This window comes from Poecilia formosa, unplaced genomic scaffold, assembly GCF_000485575.1.
Source record: "Poecilia formosa unplaced genomic scaffold, Poecilia_formosa-5.1.2 Scaffold0, whole genome shotgun sequence".
NCBI classification, from domain to species: domain Eukaryota; kingdom Metazoa; phylum Chordata; class Actinopteri; order Cyprinodontiformes; family Poeciliidae; genus Poecilia; species Poecilia formosa.
The window spans coordinates 209,284-231,642 of NW_006799939.1; the positions used below are offsets into that span (position 1 = coordinate 209,284).

Here is a 22,359-nt window from a genome sequence, read left to right on the forward strand (position 1 = left end):
GGTTAATGGAGGTGTCTAATTGTCCCCCTCATGTATAGGTAGGCTTTCTGCTTGGCTACATTACAATTAAAAAACCATCCTCCTAATGATAGGGAATAACAATTAACTGATAATTAGAAATATACTTGGGTGACACACTAGCTTACTCTGTGCGGATGTATGTTAAGAATCATTTCATATGCTACCAGCTCTTTTATTGTTAATGTCTATGCAGTGAGTTGCATTATATCTTTTTTTCTGCTTTAATTCCTCAGTCAATTAACCTACATAAAGAAAGATAAGAATGGTCTTCCTTAAGTTGTCATTTTCTTTTGTTGCTCCTGTCCCCTATTTACCCTTTCTCCTTTCTCTCCTCCCCTGGCCTAATTTTCTGCTAGCTCTAGTAATTTTATTGTGCACTATTTTTTTTTTTTCATCTTTTACCATGTAAATTAAAATATATAGCGTTATTAGTTACCCGCCACTTCAGCCATTAGCTTTCTCCATGCTTGATTTTATCAATAAATTATTTTCTTCCCTTTAAGAAGACATTCAAAGCCTTTTAACTTCCCTTTTTCTTCTAACTTTTCATGATTATAGTGGTAATATGAATGCTGTGATGAGGGCCAGTTCTCAGAAGTATATTTATCCATCGTTTTTAAGTAACGTCAAATAATGCCCTGCTGTCTTTCCATTTCTACAGAAGACCAGCACTTATATAAGATCATCAAACTGAATGGCTGTGATTGAAGCTGAAAAGGCCAAGTAACTTCACCACTAGCCTGCTAAAGATCACCCTCTCACACACATTCAGATCAACACTTTTGTGCTGTCTCCTTCTGTCACACAAGAGCACTTTTTTTTTTTTTTTTTTTCTTGTCTGCAGCCAGTTTTTCTTGACAGATGTCTGCTGCCTCGTAGCACCATTTGTTGATTGGAGCAGTTAAAGGCCCAATCTCCTCTCATGGGCCACTTCTCTCTGACATTTTAGTTGATTGCATTGTGCTGTCAGGAGTTCTTTTTTGAGTAGCTACATAGGAAAAAAAAAATCTGTCATTTTCAGATATATTTCTCTCTCCTGTCAGATATATATTTTTGGTCTTCAATTTCTATCAGTATCCACTTACGTTTCTCCATGAAATGTGCTTATGAACATTTGTGTACTAATGTGAGCTTTTGTAGTTATGACTGAATCAGGGAGCAAGAGGAGTAAATAATGAGAATAAATTTGATGATCAGCCTTAACAGTATGACCACATCAGTTGTCACCTGGGCAACCATCACCAGTCAAGGGATTGAGACCAAGCTTTTTGACACGAGGCAGCACATTTCTCTCCAGAATGCCTTGATAGTTTTAAGATTTTGTGGTTCCATGCACAGATTCAAGACGCCTTGTGCCAGATTCAGCAAAGCAGTCCCAAAAAGTAACTGAGCCTTCTCAGTGTTTCACAGTAGGGACAGTGTTCCTTTCTCTCTATGCATCTGTGAACATAGAGCTGATGCGTCTTGCCAAAGCGCCCCAGTTTAGTCTCATCTGCTCAAACAATATTCGGTAACACTTTATTTGAAGGGGGTTGAATAAGACTGTCATGACACATTCATAAACATGACATAACACCTGTCATGAACATGAATAAGTCTTCATGAATATTTATGACTGTTGTCATAAAGCGTCATTCGGTAAATTATGACACTTTTAATACAAAGTTGACATTATTCAAAATGTCTTTGTTATTACTGATTAAACTTTACCTTTAATAACAAAGTTACCTCATTTTTAAAGTGAAATCAGTAATACTTTTATAACAAATTTATATCAGTAATGATTTCCTGGTTAATGTCAAGTTGTCATAACAAAGACATTTTGAATAATGTCAACTTTGCATTAAAAGTGTCATAATTTACCGAATGACGCTTTATGACAACAGTCATAAATATTCATGAAGGCTTATTCATGTGCATGACATGTGTTATGTCATGTTTATGAATGTGTCATGACAGTCTTATTCACCCCCCTTCAAATAAAGTGTTACCCAATATTTTCCCTTTGCGGGTTGTCACTATGCACTGTAGGAATTTCAAGTCTGACTTTTTGGTCGTCTCCCATGAAGTTGACTTTGGCTCTAATGATGACAGAGGGTGCAATTTGATACTGATGTGCCTTGACCTTGGAGTCCACCTTTAAGTTCTTTGCAGGTTGTTCTTCGGTTCTTTGGATTACCCCTCATGTTATCCTTTTCTTCATTTTCTCATCAGTTTTCATCCTGCAGCCATGACAGCATAAGGCTGTTATAGTTATGCTTTTGAATTATGAAAAGTATCAAAATTAGGACTTTAAATTTGATTTTTAGGCTAATATTTGGAACATGACTTACTTGGAGGCAGAGGCAGGGCTTTCTCTGCACCAGTGTTTTTATAGCTCTGGAAGATTGGTTTCATCTCAACACAGACTTCTTGCTGGGACTGAGGGTTAGCTTATATTTTGATCTCCATATTTAAATTTTACAGGTCAGTCTCACTTTTATTCTCCTTTATTTCAGACAAAAAAAACAAAAAACATTAGATTGTTAAACTTCAGCATTATTAATAAGTGGTATTATTCTTCAAAAAGGTGTCTCTCATTTTTCTGCTTTTTGCTTCATCACCCATACAGATCCACACAGCTGCTGCATCCATCCACAATTACTTTTTCTGCTGCATCTATAAAAAAACATTCATTATTGGGTGATTGACAGTAATCATCCAATCATCTACTTGCATTTTTTTTTCTTCCAAAAACATAAGCCCTTCTCCAAGTGGTTCCCACAGAAAGCTTCTCAGATGTTTCTATGTGAAATGCACCTTGATACGTTAGGTCAACAGGTTTCACAAAGTTTGATAAACTATCAAACTATACTATGGCCTAAACAAACATTTATATACAAACATGCACACTCTTATCTTTCAGAGAGTAAACTAATTTATCAGTATTTTACAATCTAACCGCCAGCTCCAAAACCGAGGCTTGCTCACAATCTTGTTTAAATGTGTGGTGGTTTTGGAGTGCTTCTTGTTTAACTTGCCTTAATCTTTTCCTGCTTAAAGCAAACTGTTGATATGCTATCAAAGAAAAATTACACAATAGGACGTCTCTAACTCTAAACCAGCACATTAACACAATGTGACAGTCAAGTGTCACAAATGTAGCCAATTTTCTTTTACAATGAAATTTAAATTTAATGTGCATCACAGGAGGTGCTGCAGATCTGCTGTATCCTCCAAGGTAAATTGAAGCAGAAGGTGTTTGAAATGTGTAATGGTGCAACCTGATTTACACCTCTGTTACAGGAATGATTTTTAGGGTCATTTTGTTTACAGTTGCACACAAAATAAACCCTGTTAACATTTGCTGGGTAATCTATATGGCTATGACGATCTTAATAACAGAGGAGAGAGAAAAAAGACATGCCTTGGATGGGTTATAAATGTACAAATCATGCTTCCTTAGCAGACTTGAGTCATGTTTTAGTTTTTGCGGTCTTAAACATTATTCCGAAAACTTTATTTTCCCACTCTGGGATCCATAACCATGCCATCCCTGTAAATTGAGTCTTCTAACATTCTGCAGGTAATCCCTACTACTGCGGGAGTATTGACTGACGCGGTTTTCACCCGTTGAGTCTGGACGAGAGGCAATAAAACTACACAGAGGATTCTGCCACAGTGGTTACACTTTACAACTTCTGTAAATTCACTTCAGGTCTATTAAAAGATGTAAATGTTACAAACCATAAATTTATTTTTCCAAAGTGCACTTTTCTTCCTTTCTTTCTTGTTTTTGTCTGTCTTTCTTTTGAATCAACAATAAGGTAAAGAAGAGAAGGGTCTGGTCTTGATTACGTCTGCTGCAATAACTTGTAAACTGTTTCATGTGCTAGCACTCAAGCAGAATCATTTGAAGCCCAGAGAACTTGAGTAGGATTGCATGAAGTTCCTCCGCAGAGGATAAATCAAATGCGTAGACAGCAGCAGTGTATACAGTTAAACTGAAAACCTTTGTGATACTGAACGTGTTTTGTATTTGTGCAGCAGAAGACTCATTTTAGAAACACTGAAATAGAAGCTTTTGCTTGACCTTAGTGAAAGTTCTCATGATGTTTTGATCAAACAAGTTGGTATTTTGTCCTGAATTAGAAAGTGTCCAACAATATCAATCGAAACTCTGACATGAGCTCTCTGTCTCTGGTCGTTCCTTATGGACACAAGGCAGGTCAGAGCACCACACAGAGCTCCTCTTGCTGCTATTCCTTACAGCAGAATACAAAACTGCCATTTTATTTCTAATCTTGCTGTAGAGAGATCTGCTGACAGTTTGTGAAACATTCACAAGCCTTATTTGCTGTTTAAAGCAGCATAAATAAATGATATCTGTTTGCAGGGACATTGACATTAATGATAAGCTTTACCAAGTTAAACTGTGTTTATGTTTTATGATCCTCCCCAAAAACCAAAAAATAAAATAAAATAAAATTAAATTAAAAAAATAAAAAACATAGAGGATAGTGAGCCTTTAGGTTGTGGAAAAGGGATGGGGTTAGGGTTTATATAATACCAGATAAGATTTTTCTGTCACCAGCTCTGATTAAGTAATGGCACTGTAGTGTACCTTGAGTCTCAATAAATCTACTGGAGAGAGACTCCAGCAAACATGCTGAATATTACACTGATATGCAAAGTATGAACTCGCGGTTGTTGGAAAATACTCAACAATTATCACCTTTCTCGCATTGCTTATTACTAATAAGACTTTGACTAATATTGTGATTGCAATGTGTTTAAGAGAGGTGTGCAGATCTATACAAAAAAAATCTGAAGTATCCATTCAATATAAAATATTTTAGCTGGTGGAGTTTTGATCTTTTTACTTTATTCTGACCATTTTAAAGTTTAACAGCTCCATCATTCTCTGTCATTTTATATATCCACTTGAATCTTATTTTACTTTGTGTAAAATTCTTTAGGCTTTGGTATGAATACACAATAAAGAAAAAAAGTTATTTTACTTTACTCAAAGGTTTTTTTTCAGAGAGAATAAAAGGAAATTTCTAAAGGAGCTTTCTTTTGATGACTATCATACTTGCCACTTGGATAATACTTGATGATTCTACTGAGTTTGGAAACTTCTAGTGAAAGACTAGGTTTCTTCAACCTTTTATTCGAAAAAATATCCGAGCATGGTTTTGTATCAATGTAGGCACCATAACCTGCAAATACCTGTGCTCCACAATATCTGAATGTCAGAATGTGTCTAGTCTCTGACAGACAAATTAGTTCAAGAAATTATGGAATATGGTCCACTCTAGAAAGGCACAGACAGAGAAGAGCTTTTTAGCAGTTATTACTGCTAGTCAAATCAAGTGTAATTGTATTGCCATTTGAAGAGTGGTTTGTTTTTATTGCACCCAGATTAGATAGAAAAATATTGATTATTGTTGTTTGCGTGTTGCATGTTGCATTCTAGCTCTGGCACATGTCTCCTTGTTTTTTTTTTTGTTTGTTGTTTTCACATTTTTGTGGCTTTAAGGTTCACGACACTCCATACTTTAAGACATCAAAAAGACTTCTACTTTTATAAGAGTTACAAGAAAGAATCTAATCAATATGGAGCTAAATTAACCTTTAAAAAAATCACCAAAATGCAATCTGCTTCATACATTTTCCTTTTTTTTATGGTGCAGCCACATTCACTCTTGTGCTACAGCCTGATTTCTGTCACCAATCAAGCTCCATTTTCCAACCAAATTAATTCTTTCTAATTTGGAGCTTCCTGCGGTCAACCCCCTGTGGCGCTGCCACTGAGCTGTGTCTGTGTGTGCGTTCCTGTGCACATATGCTTTAGTGTCTTTGTATGGAGGAGAGAGCGTTCAACAATAGCTCTTAATTGAGAAAATGGACTGCAATCAGCATATTCTTGTAGGGAATCATTAAATCATTCCTTCCTCCCCTCTCTTTTTTTCTCTTTTCTTATGGTGATTAGCATGATGATGATACCATCTTGATTATGTCCATCACAAAAAAAAAAAAAAAATTCTCACATCTGTGGTCTCTCGAACTGTTTTAGAGGAAATAATTTGAATAAAAGAAAAACAAAAGCTAGAATAAAACTGTAATAATTATGTTTAAAAGTGTAAGAGCGAAGATGGAAAAAAAATCAAACTGCTCAGGTTGTGTTTTTATTGCATGATGTGGTTTTGTTGACCGCTGTTTATCCATCTGGAGGCATTTACATTTACTAGATCCGTGATCAAGTAAAGCTTGCTGGTTTTCTTATGTCACAATTAAAGTTCCCGACATTCCAGCTCAAAAGACACCAAATTAAGTTTTCTCCTCTCGTTTCATGTCACAGTTCAGCTGTTTTTCTAAGACCTTAACTTTACTCAGCTGAGATCATGTCAAGAATCTTAATTTCTGTCATTCTTGTCTGATTCTCATCTCTGAGAGAAAAATCTGCATGTTTTTAATATATGTAATGCTTTTAAGAAATTAATTATGTTACTGTGTTTAATTGATCTTAAGGTCGTTTTTTTTTATTCAACAAGTAACTACTACTCTTTCTTCTCCTAAAAAAAACTCTGGAACAAAGCATACCATAAGTATTTGTATAACTCTTAGTCAAAACAGTTAGAAACCTCAGGGTCCAAAATCTTCAATGGGTTAATTAAAGACTTTGTTTTTTTTTTCTTTTCCTTCTGCATCATTTTGAAATGAGGACCTGCATTTCTCAGTAGTTGCTATCAGCGTTTCTCACACAAAGAGTCTCTGCAGGAAGAACCTTGACTCCTGGGACTTTGCATCTGCTGGGTGTTCAACAAATTCCCACTGCTGTTTCTCTTTTAGCAAAATGAAAAAGATAAATGAAAAACTGAAAGGAGAAGGCATTATTGAAGGTCTGTAAGGAAAAGATTACACAAAGAAGCAGGAATGTTAATGGAGCTTCTCGTTTTATTCAATGAGCCAAGAGAGAGATTTTAAATTCTTCTCCTTCAGGGGTTTGTGATTAACTTGTATAGAAATATTTGAGTTTCTGTTTCTGAGCTCAAATTATTTCCTATCAAGGATCTCTTAGTGAGAATGTTAACCTCTTGGCCTCTAGCTGATGCTTCTGCACAGAAGTGTTATGCCTTTATTAGAAAGTTTTTTTGTTTTTTTTTAATTATGTACATCACAACTTAGGGAATACTGACTTTTAACTTTTTAATTAAATGTTTATGTCCATTGCAGGTGTGCTTGTTAAAAAACCAGAATTATGTTGGCTTGCCAACCTTTGACAAATGTAATTTGCTTCCAAGCAGTTATTTTGTTGGTTCTGTTTCTGCTATTCTTAATTCACCAATTCTTTGTCTTGTCGTGGTTTTCTGCTAAGATAAGTTTTAGATTGATACATCTATAGAAAAACTGTAAAACTGTGATCTCTGTATTGACCAGGTTATTGAATGTTGAGTGAAAATGTCTTTTAATCCATTGTCAAATGTTTTTAACAAAGACATCCAAGGACGACTTTATGTTATGTGCGTTAAGTGAAGAGTTTTGCTATTAAGCCCCAAATTATGTCTCTCCCTGACAGAAAGTGTGCATTAAATAGTTTTTTTTTTTTTTTTTTAAGACGAGAAGTGTTTTAGAAGTCGGGGTGTACTGCATAACTGTACAGCGGGTGTTAATATTTGTGCTAAACTATTTTCAACGCTGTTGATGTGAAGCATCCAAAGTTACCCAAGAGCAAGTTTCTCAGCAGATTGCTGGTCTTGATGTAGTCTTCTTTTTCCATGATGCAATTTGCTTTGATTAAGTTACCTTTTAAATTGACTTAAAGGGATCCCCAAACCATCATGTTGCCACCACTATGTTTGACTATTGGGGTGGTGTTCTTCAGATTAACCTTCATGGGAATCCTCAGATGTTTTACCCTTTACACTATCGGCCTTAACAGAGCAGGTGTCACTTTTGATTTCCTGCAATATTCTTTGTGTGAAAGATGTTTTTTTTTTCTTTTTTTTAAATACTGCTGTGTACTGCACCCACAGGTGCTTAGCTCTTTGGTTTTTAGTCTTGACTCACTACAAACCAGCTGCAGAGAGCTACTGTTTTTCACCTGTTGATGGTGACAGCTGTTTCCAATTTATTAGGGTAATTAGGGTTGGTTTGGAACTGCGTGGGCTATTTGGAAGAGTGTGTACAACATTGATTTTTTTTCTTCTCAAGACTCTTTGAAATTGCAATGGCATAAGTAACTTTGTAGATGTTATACATAAAATGTAAGACTAACACCGCCTTTTAAAATATTTTTACTAATATATTTCCCATTTTCCTTCCATGCCCCTGTCTCCTTCTCTGTGTATCCCATTAGGAGATGGCAAAGATTTTAAATCATCCCCGTGTTTATGCCTTCCTTCATGTTCCCGTGCAGTCGGCCTCAGACAGTGTCCTGATGGACATGAAGAGGGAATATTGCATTGATGACTTCAGAAGAGTTGTGGACTTCCTCAAAGACAAGTAAGATTTACTACACATTAAAATATACACTTAATATAACTACTTTGCTTGAGCTAAACACAATGTGTTCAAGATTTGTTAAACCTTGGCCTTATTAAGTTTTTTTTTGTCTGCTAGTTGGAAGATGGAACGTGATTGAAGTACGACTCTTTCAGTTATTTGCTGAAGTTCTGAATGTGTTTTCCAAGGACAAATTTCCAGGTGGCTTTGTATAATGAACCATCTGGTGCTTTCAGTTGTTTCTAAGTTGGATATCCAAACTATGGTTTTATTTCTCAAGGCAAACATCTTAAAGCATGTATAATTTGAAATTGTCGTATCTTCTACAATTCGTACATTTTCTGCTATGTACGTGTAATTCTTTGATAAAAATTATCTAAATTTCACTTGACACCTGAAATTTTTAATTGACATTATAAAATGTAGAGATGACTGGATTATTGTTGAGCCTTGATTCCTGACATTCATGACTTCATGTTAGAAAATACACAATTGGCCAATTTTAAACACACTAGTAAAGGCAAAGTCACAAAGGACTGTATGAAAAAAAACAAAAAAAAAACTAAAAACTATGAGGCCAATTTTGTTGCCTTCAAAGTGAAAAGTTGATTTTCTGGTTTTAAAACAGATAATCTTTTAGGAATCATAGTAGGACACTATAGTGGCATATTAAATAAATAGCAGATGCTTTAAATGTATGCTTTAAAGAGATTTATCTGAAATATATTTATTTCACATATTCATGTGACACGGGAAAGCATGTCATTTTAGTGCCAGGTTATATAACATAATTTCTAGAAATAAAGAACAAACATGTTATAAATTATAGTTCGCTATAGATGGTATGAAGCAAATCAGACCATAGAAACGGTGTAATTTCATGTCGGTAATGTCAGAATCTTGAGGTACTTGCAATACATTGCCAGCATGTTAAATAGCTGAAGAAAGTAGCAGTTTTGTACTGTGAATCAAGGCAGTACCGTTTCTAAGTAAGTAATAAATGTCTCTCTCAGTGCAAACATGTTTTTGTAGTCTTATGTTGAATTTTCTCTAAGCGACTAAAATCCATGCGCAGCAGCTATCAATGGATTTTATGTAACGGTTTCATGTAGGTTAGACTCCAACAAAATTATGTAAAATACATTACATAAAGCCAGGCATTAGTGTAGAAAGGTAATTTTATTTATATAGCACATTTTCAGCAACAAGGCAGTTCAAAGTGCTTATGCAGGTCATTTTGTGTCCTTTGAAAATGATCTGTGCAGTTTCCAAGTATCTGTTCCAACTACTAGCAGAGTTTAGATCAGGTATAGTTCCATGGTTGGTGTTTAAGGAATGAATAGAGAAGTAAATTTTTCCTTTTTTAGACCTACAGCCTGTATTGTGAGTGGTTTTGGTCAAATTAAGTATTTTTCAGCCAAATCTTCAGCTGGTTCTAGATGTCTCTCTGTCTTTATTTCTTAAGGACTTTAGTTAAAACTAAGCATTGTTGCTTAGTCTGTTTCTGTTTATCTTTGTAACACTCTAATAATCGCTAAAGACAGGCAAACACACTGTGTAAAACACACATAAACTACCACATATGAAGCGTAATCTGCCTCTTTTTGAGCTGTCATGCGTTTTCTGCTTCTGTTACATAAAAAAATCCAAATAAGAATGTTTGATGTCGTCTCAGTAAAATTGACTGTATTTATGGCAGTGTGACCCATTTGTCTGCTGTTTTATCAGGGGTGCAGTTCAAATTCTGGGAGAGAGGCCAGAAGTTCAGGCAAGCTAAATACATACTCCCCTGTTTGAGTGAGTTTACATAAGTTACAGAAATGCATGAGGGTATATATTACATTCATGTAGAGACAAGAAGAAATACAGTACTATAGGAAAATATATCTTGTTATAAAAATGAATTTATAGGTTTTCTTTGCCCTACAACTTTTTATTATTTTGTCCTTTCTTACTGTACAGTCGCACAAATTATAACAAATAAAAAAACAAGGCAGGCCAAAATAATACCTCATTGATAATGAAAGAAACTGAAAGAAGAGGAAAAAAAATGTAACCCAAAAGCAGACGAGGCTCAGAAAGATGAATATCCTGTGGTGTCCTGATTTAGGTCCAGATGTATGAAATTGCTGTGGATCCAAAACAAAGACAGACAGGTGCTGATTATCAAGCCTCTCTGGCTTTTTGTTCGTTGGCAATAAAATTGAGCTCAGTGGTTTGGTGACTCCCTAGGAATTTAAGAATTACTTTATTTTCAAGGTGGATTTCCCCTCTACTGCTTCTTTTATTCTATGCCATAATTCATTTTCTTTGTGTCTAGAATAGCCCATTAAAGCCATCCCATCTGCAATTTTGAAAAGAATAAAGACTACATTTATTTTTCAAATAACACTGTCACAGAATTATGTGGTCATTACAACCAAAGCATTTTCCGCTGTGAAAAATTCTAACAATGGGGGCTGACTAATAATTAAAATGAATGGTTGATTTGTACTCCTCCACCAATATTGCTCCACTTTTTTCCACTATTTCCTCTGTCCTTTACTGAAATAAAATTATGTAAGGATTTACACCATTTATCTAACGACGTATGGTGAAAATCCTGTTAGGGTGGAAAAACGCTGCTACAGACTGTGTGAACATGGTCAGAGGATTTTCCACACTTATTTTATAGTTTGGTGTAATGTCTGGGCAGATTTTCCCAGAACTCTCATTCAGGATTAAAATACGCTTGAACCACCGGTACTAAAGATAAAACACTTGGAGTAAAATAGCTATGTGCCTGTGTGCAGGGGATGGCTCGTGTTTGTGTCCACAGGAGCAGAAACTGGCAGTATTAATTTTAAATTTTAGGGTTGGTTAAGCTGAAAGGAGGAAGAGGAGGAGAACAAAATCATTCCACCAGTATGCGGAATAATAATTTGGCATGCACTGGCAATGAATGGCTTTTAGTCTGGGATTTCCCTTGGGTTTCACCATCCTATTGACTGAGGTCAACTCTGGTGTCTTGAGTTCAATCAATCAAGTTTATTTGTATAGCACTTCTCAGCAACTAGGCAGTTCAAAGTGCCTTACATCTTAAAAACACAAAAATAAAATGTCATAAAGCATTCATACAGTCACTAATTGAAAAACCAGTAACAAACATTTCATTTTGTCGCGTGCCATCATCAAAATCATCAATACACATCAAATATGTTGGTCAGTGTTCCAGTTATTAAAGGTTGAAGGAAGATCTGAGCTGCTGTTTTTTTTGCCTTGATTTAAAGGAAGTCAATGTTTCAGCTGTTTCACAGTTTTTTGGACGTTTATTCCAGATTTGTGATGCATAGAAGCTGAATGCTGCTTCTTCATGTTTTTATCTGGTTCTGTGAATGCAGAGCAGATCATAACAAGAAGACATGAGTGGTGTGGAAGATTTATACAACAGCAGATCTTTAGTGTATTTTGGTGCTAAGCCACTCAGTCCATACATCAGTGTTTTGCTGCGTCAGTATTTCCACATAGTATTTCCTCATAATGACATATTTTCTGCAAGTGCACCAGTCTCTCCTATATCTAAACACCCAGATCACATTATTCTGCCACCCCGTGCAATGCAACATATACTCTTCTCAAAGAAAGATAAACAAATAGAAAACAAGGTGTTTCCCTCATTTTATAAGTGAAAAAATCTGCAAATGGGACTAGTGATTCTTATCAATATTCAACAGTTATTTACCCAAAATAAGCTAATATTCTAAAAGTAAAGTACAAGTTGGTTTTTGTCTCATTTCATGTGTAGTAAGATAACTGTATAAAAAAACTAGACAAGAATAATATTTTGTGTTTTTGCAGTGTACATCACGTTTGAATTGCCTTCTCAGGCTAGTATGTTTTTTCTCTCTCCCTTTTTTTTTTTTCTAATTGTAATAATGGCCACTATGGATGAACTCTGCAATTTGACATGACCACAGAACATATCTGCAAAAGCCCTTTTCCTTGTGTCTTTTTAAAATGTTTTTGGGAATATGGGTTTTGCCTTTCTTGGTGCCCTTTCAGCCTCTGTCTTTAAAAACCTATGTAATGCACAAACAAACAGTATATTTTATGGACTTCCTGGATTGTTTGAGCAGATAAACCTGGACCCTTCAGCTATCTGAACATTTTACCGAAGGAAGAGCCAGAACTGTGGAGGCTCACGAGTCTCTTCCTGATATTTTGGCTGAATTTTTTTATTTTTCTCAAGTGTTTAAACATTCTCAGGTGTGCTTATAATTAACACAGAGACTTAAAAAGCCATTATATTGTCATCTAGTCTTTCCAAACTAGTTCTAGTGATCTTGGTGTCTGTAAACTGATGATTTTCAAGAAAGTGACAAAAAATATAAATATTTTGGTAACAGAGCTAAAGCAGAACGTTTTAGGCGTATTTAGTCAAAGAGACAAATTTATCCACATTTTTTATACAGTGTTTATCAAATCTTTTTTCAACTTTATGTTGACTCATTTGATTTCTGCCAAAGTTCCTGTTGTTTTCCCTTTCTTGTCTTCAGGACTACAGGATTGTTGCAGTATTAGTGGTATGTAGCTGATGAAAACATCTTGGAATGAGTAGCCAAAGTGACGCTGTGAGTCTTAGTAGAATATGTTGATAATAAACTTGGTGTGTTTGGTTTTGTCTCTGTGGGTTCTGAATGCAGCAGTAGCTTCTTGACAAGCGCAAGGCTCCAAGACAGTTGTTTGCGTCCTGTCTGTGCGTGTGATCTTTTGTTAGTCATTGCCATTAGTCATGAGGTGTGACAGGGTTATATCAAAACTCCTTGGGTTACGGTAGGACACATGAATCAGTAGCGTGACTACACAGTGTCGTGTGTGTGTGTGTGTTTGTGTGTGCTGTGGAGACAGTCTTCTGCTCTGTTTGTTGTTGAAGATACCTTTATAGCACGCACTCACACACTTAAGGGTTTAGGGTATCTGTGAGGGTTAATGTTTCACATGAATACTGGGTGGGAGAGAAGGCATTCCCCTTAGGCATTGGAAAAAAAAAAGAAAAAAAAAAGCAAGGAAGAGAAAAATTTGTGAGTCTTTTCTGGGGGGGGGAAAGTGAGGCGGGACGACGGAGGCGGGAAGAGAGCAGCGCGAACGAAAAGAGTTTACCGCGATAACCTGGAACGCTGGCGGGAGTTGTCAACATCGCACCCTCCTTTTCCCTCTCGAACCCTTCCAGCTGATGATTCAGCAACTAAAGTAAATGGAGCGTCGGGTTTCTGTGTTTGTTTTGACTCTCTGCCTTTGAATTAAAACGCTGTTTGCTATACGTGCTTTCTCTCTGACTAAACAGACTGCTTTAATCATCTAGGACAAGAGGAATATTTTCTTAACACAAAAACAGAGTTTAATATTTCCCTCTTCAAATTTTAACCTAAATCTTGATTTTCAGTCTTGTAATATGTATTTGTGTTTTCACTTTTCACACAGTGGTAAAGCAGTAATAAATGTGGCTCAGCCTGATCATGTTATTTGTGGGTAGACATTGTTTAAAGGAAGTCTTCGTCCTCTCGTTAGATGTTTACGTGGATATCAGTAAGCCCAACATTGTGAGCTGGTCCCTCTTTATAAACAACAGGAAACAAGCAGAGACGAATCATTAACTCCACAACGAGCTGAAACCGAGCTGTGTGTATCTGTGAGGGTGTGCTCTGTAAAGCGAGAAGCAGCATGTGGATAATTACTCCTGCCAACTCCTAACACATTGTTGTCTTATTGACACTTCCTCTGGATTAAACCTCATTTCCTTCCCATAAACCACACACATGCAGCCATAAAATAAAAGCAGCTTCTCTGTAATTACAGGAGTTACGCTTTCCTTCATTAGACTGATCATTTTGATTAAGCCTCTCAGACCACATCACCAGTCATTCCTGTCTTTAGAAATAATAGATGAGCGGAGGGGAATTGTTGGCACATGTAAAGTTGGTGCTTGAGATACTTACATTTTCAAGTCAGTCAAACTTTATATTTGCTACTGCTCTCCAACGTCAGCTGGCAAAATAACCCAACTAAAAGATACACACTGCCAACTTGACTAAGAATAGAAATATTTTTAGCCTTGAATTGGGTCACTCTGTTCTTAACCAGTTTTATTTCAAAATAAAAGCCTCCGTATTTCAAAGATGATGTCATCACCTCTGCTGCTTATTAACAGCTTGTTAATAAGCAGCAAATGTTTTCTACAAGTCGCATCTCTTAAAATGTGGTCATTCAACATTGTCTTTAAACAAATTGCTGAAGTTTGTCATTGTCATTTTTATCAGTTAAGTCCTTTGATGTGGTTTTCACTCGAGTCTGAAGGCTATCTGTGTTTGTGGAAGACTGAGGCTATGTTTAATTTAGCGCAGTGGCCCTACCTTTCTCACATTGTCTGCAGTTGTCCAAACCATGACACTGTATTTGTTTTTCTCTTCTTTTTTTCTCAACCAAATGTATCTGTACTTTGGCATGGGAAAATATTTTTAGCGGTTTCTTTCACAGGCAAAATACGGTGAACACTAATAGTTGACTTATTTTATGTTAAAGGTCACGCTGTTTGTTTGAATACTTGACCCATTTGTTCAGTCATGGTTTATTTCATTTGTGTAAATCCTAAGGTTTAAAGACACTTAAAATTTGAATGCAAGACAATTTTTAAAATCTAGTAACTCAAATGGTTTTGCTTTCTAGATAGTCTGCTCATATTAAAACAACACAAGCAAATACAATCAAGTTGTGATTGGGTCATAAAATATTACCGAAATGTCCGTACAGCTTTTAGATCTACTGTTTATCTTCTCCCTGGTAACCACAGCTGAGATGTCCTGCTTCCCTGCCAATGACTGCCTCAGGATAAAATATTCATCCTGTTTTGACTTAAGTATTAGTCCTGTTAATAAACTAGCTACAGCTAAATTCAAAGTTAAATTCTTTCACCAACAAAGGAACTTCAAACACAGAATCTTATAATTTATTAAATAATACACATGGCTTCACTCAAGGTCTTCACCTGTCTTCCACTACATCTGCCATCATATTTCTCTTTTATTAGTATTTTAGTCACTGCTGTCTCTGAGCTTTCTTTGAAAACAGTTTCACTCACTCAAAAGTTACTGGTTTCTATAATAACTACTATCATATTTTAATAATATTGTTGACTGGTTCTATAAGAAATATTTTGGCACAAAAGAAAATTGATAGCATCTACCATTTGTGCAAGACGACCACTTATAAAAATAAAATGAAACCTCATTTTAAAATCTTATAAGATGGAAAGACTTAATTTCCTATCACTTGAACGTACTTAATTGAAAAAAATGCATAATGATTTAAATAGTTTTCTGAAGTAGTGACCTTGTATGAAAATTGAAGTAAATGAAAAAGAGCATTGAGATGCTCCAAATACTGAATAAACATCTCTTCTGTCATTCCACTTGAGATTGGCATTAATGCTCCTTTAATCAGGAGTACGGCTGTATCCTCTTTAGAGCACTGCTCTCTCTGTGGAGCCCTAAATAGCACCACACAGAGCATTGCTGGAAGGATGAGAGACACGAGAGGATCATTGTTAATCTATAAACTTTTGTTAGCTTCCTGTCTAACCACAGAAGAGAGAGGCTGGAAAAATACTCCCACTTTAAGTAACACACTTTCTTCTTCTGTAAGAGAGTGACACATGGAGAGGATCTGTGCCCAACCTTCACAGGGAGAGCTGTGAGGACTCCTGGATGAGTAGACGGTGATTATATAGTTCCTGTGGTGCTGATGGATCTGTCTAAGACACCGCTTTTGCTCTTATTCGATTAAAAAAAACTTTAACTCCCTTCATTATTGTTTTTTTTTTTTTTTGGGTCATTTTGTTAAAATATGAAAAATGTATAACTGAACAAGTTATTATTTTTGTTGTGGAAAAAAAATATATAGCTCTTTACTGCTTCCTCCTAATGACTTCGATCATTTATTTCATTAAATTAAAACAGAGTTCTCCAAACACCACACAAAATAATTTTTAGGGAGTTTAAACAGTAATATAAAAGTGTACAATTAAGTTTATGCAGACCTATTGTTGAAAAGATCACTTCCTTTAGTAACTGACTTCAATAGGTAAAGCAGATTATATATGTAAGTTACACACAGACTGATGTTTTCAGACTTTTTTTTTTTTTAATTTTGTTTTTTTGTTTTTATTCATTGAAACCCCATGTTTTAGGTTTGGATTTTTCCTTCGGCCCATTTTAATTGAACCTTTTTTAATACAGGAATGTTGTCTCAATGGGAGGTGAGTTTAATGCTCGCCTATACTGAAAAAGTACTTTTAATTTGGCAAACGAACCTCTTTGGTGTTGATGATGTTGAAGAGGCACTTTAGTCCACAAGTTCTAACCTCATTTTAAGAAAACGCCACAAAGCGATGTTCTTGTGGTCCATCAGTTTAATGATTCATTAAATGAATAGTTAGCTCGGAGTGATTAGAACCCTGTGAAGCATTGGTCTGAACTCTGTGCTAAATAACACACCTGGACCTTTATAGTTGTACTTTAGTTACTACAACAAAAGCAAAAAGTAGAATCCTTTTTTTTTTTTTTCATTGTTAATCAAAAGTCCAACAGTTTTTTTTTTTTATTATTATTTATTTATTATTACTTTTGGATTTAAAGCAGTAAAACAGTTGAGTCTACTTATGATTGGCTTGGAAGATCAAAATACTATTTCTAGCTTTTCAGTATAAGTCCCTGAGGTTACTCTTTAGAACCAAAAACCTTTTAGATATGTCACATTTTAAATATTGGTAATTGTTATCGTAACATTTACCTCAGTGATTCTCTTGACTTGCATCCACTTTTTATCAAAAGCTCTTTCGGACTTTGAAAATGTCACTTTTAATTATTGGACTTTTTAGCATTTTAGAGCTTTGACTCATCTTCTTTTTTGCCAAACGAAAGAAGTTACTTTTGCTTTTAGCGATGTATGTTATTAACGGTATTTCCAACTTTGTGTGGGTGAACTGTGAGCTGCATGATGAAAAGAACACCAAAGCCTACTTTAAAGTCATGTCAACCATTGGTTAGATTCAGGTAGGGCTTTTATGTCCAGCAGTTGTCCAGTGTCTTGATGTTCCACATACTTGCATGGGGTCAGGATAGAAATGATGAATCACATCTTGCTGCCATGCCAGTGAAGGTTGGATTAAATTGAAATGAAGTGCAAAGGTTCAGTCCATTTAACGGCGGGCCAGACAGTCACAGGTTTTAAGTCTCTGCACCGCTACCCTCTTCATCCTTTTATATGAACGCGTGTGAGCGTCTGTGTGTAGATGGATTTGTGGTGTCTTGGCTCTCATTACTTCTAGCTCAGACTAATGAAATGTGTACGTGTGTGTTCTCATTACCCTTCTCCGAGGCTAATGATGTATGTCTGTACTGGCACGTGTGTGTGTGTGTGTGTGTGTGTGTGTGTGTGTGTGCGCGTGCAAGTGGAATTGAGCTGCAGTTCTGCTCGGCCGTGTTCAGGCCGTTTCATTAAATGATAAAGTTTACTGATGACTCCGGTTGAATCATTATTTACTCTGCTTTCCATTCATCCCCCTGCAGCCACCTCGATCTTTACAAATGACCTGCTACATAGACAGATCGAGATTATTTAACAGCGCAGCTTTAAAGCTCCGGCATTCACTTAATAGAGACCCAGCATTTTCAGCATGTTTACACTGCCCATACGCACATATATCCACAATCAGAAGCTCTTCTTCAAGATAAACACAATAAAAAAATTAAAAAAAAGATTGTTTTTGATAATTGAATGGTTTTTCAGGACAACTGAAGCAACTTAATATGTCACTTTTACGTATTTAATGCATTTCTTATCTTTATTCTTTTTTTTATCTATTTCTCTGAAAAGTTAATCAGCGAGCTTTGATAATATAATTACAGATTTTAATCACCGTCCTTGCTGCTGTGAGGACATCTTGACCCATCCCAATCTGATCAGGCTGTTGGTCATGGCACCTGCCACTATGATATCTGAAGTCATTATTTAATTTTATGTTGGGATTACAATAAGAACTGCTGTCTGCTTAGATGGCATTAATCATTGTGAAATACTTTTATTATACGCTCCAAAACCTGATGGCTCCTTTACTGTTTCTGACTGCCTCCCACTTCATCCTACATCATGTCAGTGAGTGATAACCAGGCAGACCTCTTTTTCTGTCTCTCTCTCTCACTTCATAAATTGAGCTGTGACATGACAGTGCCATTACCTAAAGATCCCACTGCTAAATTGTACTCTTAAGGCTCTGAACGATTACCCACAATCCTCTTGAGTGTGTTCGTTCTTGTCCCTCTCTGATTCATATTCTTTCTTTTCCAAAAAGGATCATATTGTGTTTAATTTGCATGAACCAGTTATGTGGTTTGCATAATAAAAGCTGTTGTTAAAGGTATGACATTATAATGCTTATAAGCAGTGAAGGAAAAAAGCATTAAGACAATCAAAGTGCAAAAAACAAAAAGGAATGTGTGCTGGCTTTGTTTACAAATTACATTTCTGTTGCAAAAAAAGCACAATTTGCCATGGTTCGATAATGAATTAGTTTATATCAAACACTTCACAACCTTCATTTGAAATAGAAATATTTTTGTTTACATTTGTTTATTGTAGAAATTCAGAAGTAGACTTACGAGTGTGCTTTTCATCATTTTCCTGCTGCACAACCCAAGTGAATCTGACCTCAACATGATATTTATTTATTATTTATTTATTTTTTCCTTCATATATTTGGGTTTCAGCAAACAATCCATGTCCTGACACCACCATTTTTGATTGGTGGTATGATCTTTTTTTTTTAAATGCTGCCAGTTTCATGGCAGCTGTGACGAGCCGTAAGTTTTATAAAATGTTCCCCTTTTGTCTTTTCACTCCATGCAGTAGTGAAGTAGTCTTTGGAATCATCAAGATAAGTTTTGGCAAATGTGAACTGGGCATCAGTGTTAGTTTTTTGTTATTTTTTGTTTTAAGAGTTTCTTTTTACCTTGCAATTCTCATAAACATGCAATGTTTGCCTAATCTACTTCTTATCAACCAATGTACTTGGTAACAATCAGTGTACTTGGTAAGTTTTTTTTTCTATTTTGACTTTGAAAATTAAACTTTGTACTTTACAAGTCCCTTTTTTTTTTTTTTTTTTTTTTTTTGCAGATTCCTGATATAAACTTGTAACAACAAAAACGGTATTAAATGTTTCTTTGGTTTCTTTTAAACCACACCACAATGGATACAGGAATCCAGTTTTTTTTTCACTATTCAAAATATAGGATGCATGTACTCAGATGTTGTTAAAAGTTTTGTTGGCAAGAAAGTTGTATAGCTCAAAAGAATTTCAGAAATGTCACATCTGATAATGGGAAATGTGAATTTAATTTTCACTCAATATGCCAGAGTTCTTTCATTCTCCATCCAGACTCCTTACAATATTCACTGACACTGGATGTTATTCTTCCTGCCTCACTCACGGCTACACATTTTAGCAATGCCATCAAATAACTTCCAGAGAAAAACTAAAAGCTTTTCAAAAACTTTTTTTTTTTTTGTTAAATACATGAGTGTCCTCAAGCCATTCCTTTCACATTTCCTTGGTATCTTTCTCTTTAACTTCCATGTGTTACTTCCTTTCACTGTCCGCCTCCCACGCTGCAACAGACCACACATTTTCATTTCAGAGAACACACATCCAACACACAGGAGAAGCACAGATGGATGCCATGCTCTCCTTCTGACATGTGAATAAGTAAATATTTACCTTCCCAGATTGTATTTTTCTTCCCATCCTTCTTTACAACACCTTCCTAACTACACCACCAATGTATTCTCATTTTGTTTTCTCTGTGTTAATTTTTCAGGCTTTCTCTGTGAAACTCTTTACTCCCTTGTGACATTACAAGGACAAAGACACTTGGCTACACCTTCACGTTTTGAACAAATGATAAAGACGCTACAGATGTATGAAACTGTTGGGACCTTGATAAACAAAGAGTTAAAATCAAATGATCTGTTTTATGAACACTATTTCAGTTGAATGAGGCAGACAGGGCAGTAATTGTGTTTAAATCTAGAGTGTTAATTAGTCCTTTATGAATGCACTTTGAGATTGCTAACTTAGCCCTTTACTGCTCTACGGCTAAAGAAGGCTGCTCCTTTCAGTTACAGGATAAAAGTAGCTTTTTTTAATTTCATTTTCTGTGGGAGAAAGAATGCAGAAAAAAAATGAATCCCTCAATCGATATAAAGTTACAAAATCACGAGATTGCTCTTTTATCATTAAATGTGATGGTTATATTCAGTTGTTAAAAATCAGTTTTTTTGCACTCTTACCTTTAGTGTCTCGGACATATAATCCATGTCATGTTCCAGCATCTTTTGATGCCGAGTATTAAGCTGACACAGAAACCTTGAATTTATGACAACTACAATACAACTAGCAAGAATGGTGCATTTTAAACAGTTCTTTGCTGTATAAATCTTGCGGTTGCAATGATGATATACTGCTACCAGTCACGTTACTTTGTACAACTGGCGTTGGAAACTCTATTCCTTTCAGAACAACCTTGTTTTTAGTTTGTAGACTCAACAAAGTATCAGCAGCATTTCTCAAAGCTTTTGTTTCAAATAGACATGATCGTATCCTGCAGTAGCTTTGGAATATTCGGCGGCACATCTGTGAATCCTGCTCCGCCGCATTCGAAGGTGCATTGTCGGTCTGAGTTCTGGTGGCTATTGAGGCCCAGTGGAGTACAGTGAACTTGTCCAAAAACACAGTTTGAGATGATTTGAGATTTGTAACAGTGCATTTTCTTCTGAAAGCAAGGTAATAACTCAGTTGTTATCATCCTGTTTTGGACAATAACAGATTTGATATTTTTTAGATAATTCACTTTAACCCAGAGAGAGGATCATGACTCGTAGATCAGCAGTTAATTAACTACTTCTGCTACTTTTCTCTACTATTCATTAACTATTCACACCAGCATGATTGGCACTAAAAATTCAAGTTCAAAGTCACGTAAATTCCATTTCTTCCTGATCCTGATGCTTTGTTTGAACTTAAGTTGATTCTCTTAGTTTCAACTGTCTTTAAATTAATTCAGGTAAACAAAAATCTTGTGTTTTTAGCTGTTTGTATTTCTGCCTTGAACTATTTGGGTTGTTGTTCTGGCTGCAATGTGTCCATCTACTATTCTTCATGTTTTGATGCCATCTCCAACATTTCCTACAACTCAATACAAAAGACATGATCCCCTGGCCTGACCATGCTTCATAGTGACTCCTTCAATTGATCCTGAGATTGTTTATCTCCTTTCAGTGTAGCAGAGATTTTCTTGCAGTTTCATCTTGTTTTTTTAGTTGCACTTTTTCAGGATTTGCTCACATCTGCATTGGTTTAATTGAAAGCAAACTCAGCTGAGATGTCATCTGTAGTCCTGACTTCTTCTTTTCTTCCCATCATATTTCTTTGCCTCACACTATTTTTCAGTGGTAACCAATAACAAAATACATTTCTCTTCTTTCATTTTTAACAAGGAGAGTATCACTGTGGTTGTTATTCATTAGTATCACACATCACACCTCTATCACCCTTAGATCTGAGAGAGGCAGAGGTGTCAAAATGACAGTATGTGCACATGTTTTTTTTTTTTTCTTTCGTCTTTTTTTAACCTTCTCACCTTCTGCCTTTGGAAAATCCATAAAAGTCAATTTACACCATCCTCTTCTGCTACTTTCCTCTGTTCGGGCTCCCTCAGTTATTTTGAAGGAGCAGTCTGAATTGTACTTCTCTTTTTTTCA

General features: G+C 35.7%; 1 protein-coding gene across 3 annotated transcripts in view; it reads left to right on the top strand.

Moving 5' to 3' along the window:
- cdkal1 (CDK5 regulatory subunit associated protein 1-like 1) overlaps nt 1–22,359 on the top strand; it is a 186,596-nt gene that overhangs the window by 105,746 nt on the left and 58,491 nt on the right. For all 3 annotated transcript variants that reach the window (XM_016681490.1, XM_007553167.2, XM_007553936.2), the window contains exon 10: nt 8,363–8,508. In XM_016681490.1, coding sequence (XP_016536976.1) covers nt 8,363–8,508 — 146 coding nt within the window. The remainder of the gene's footprint in view (nt 1–8,362; nt 8,509–22,359) is intronic.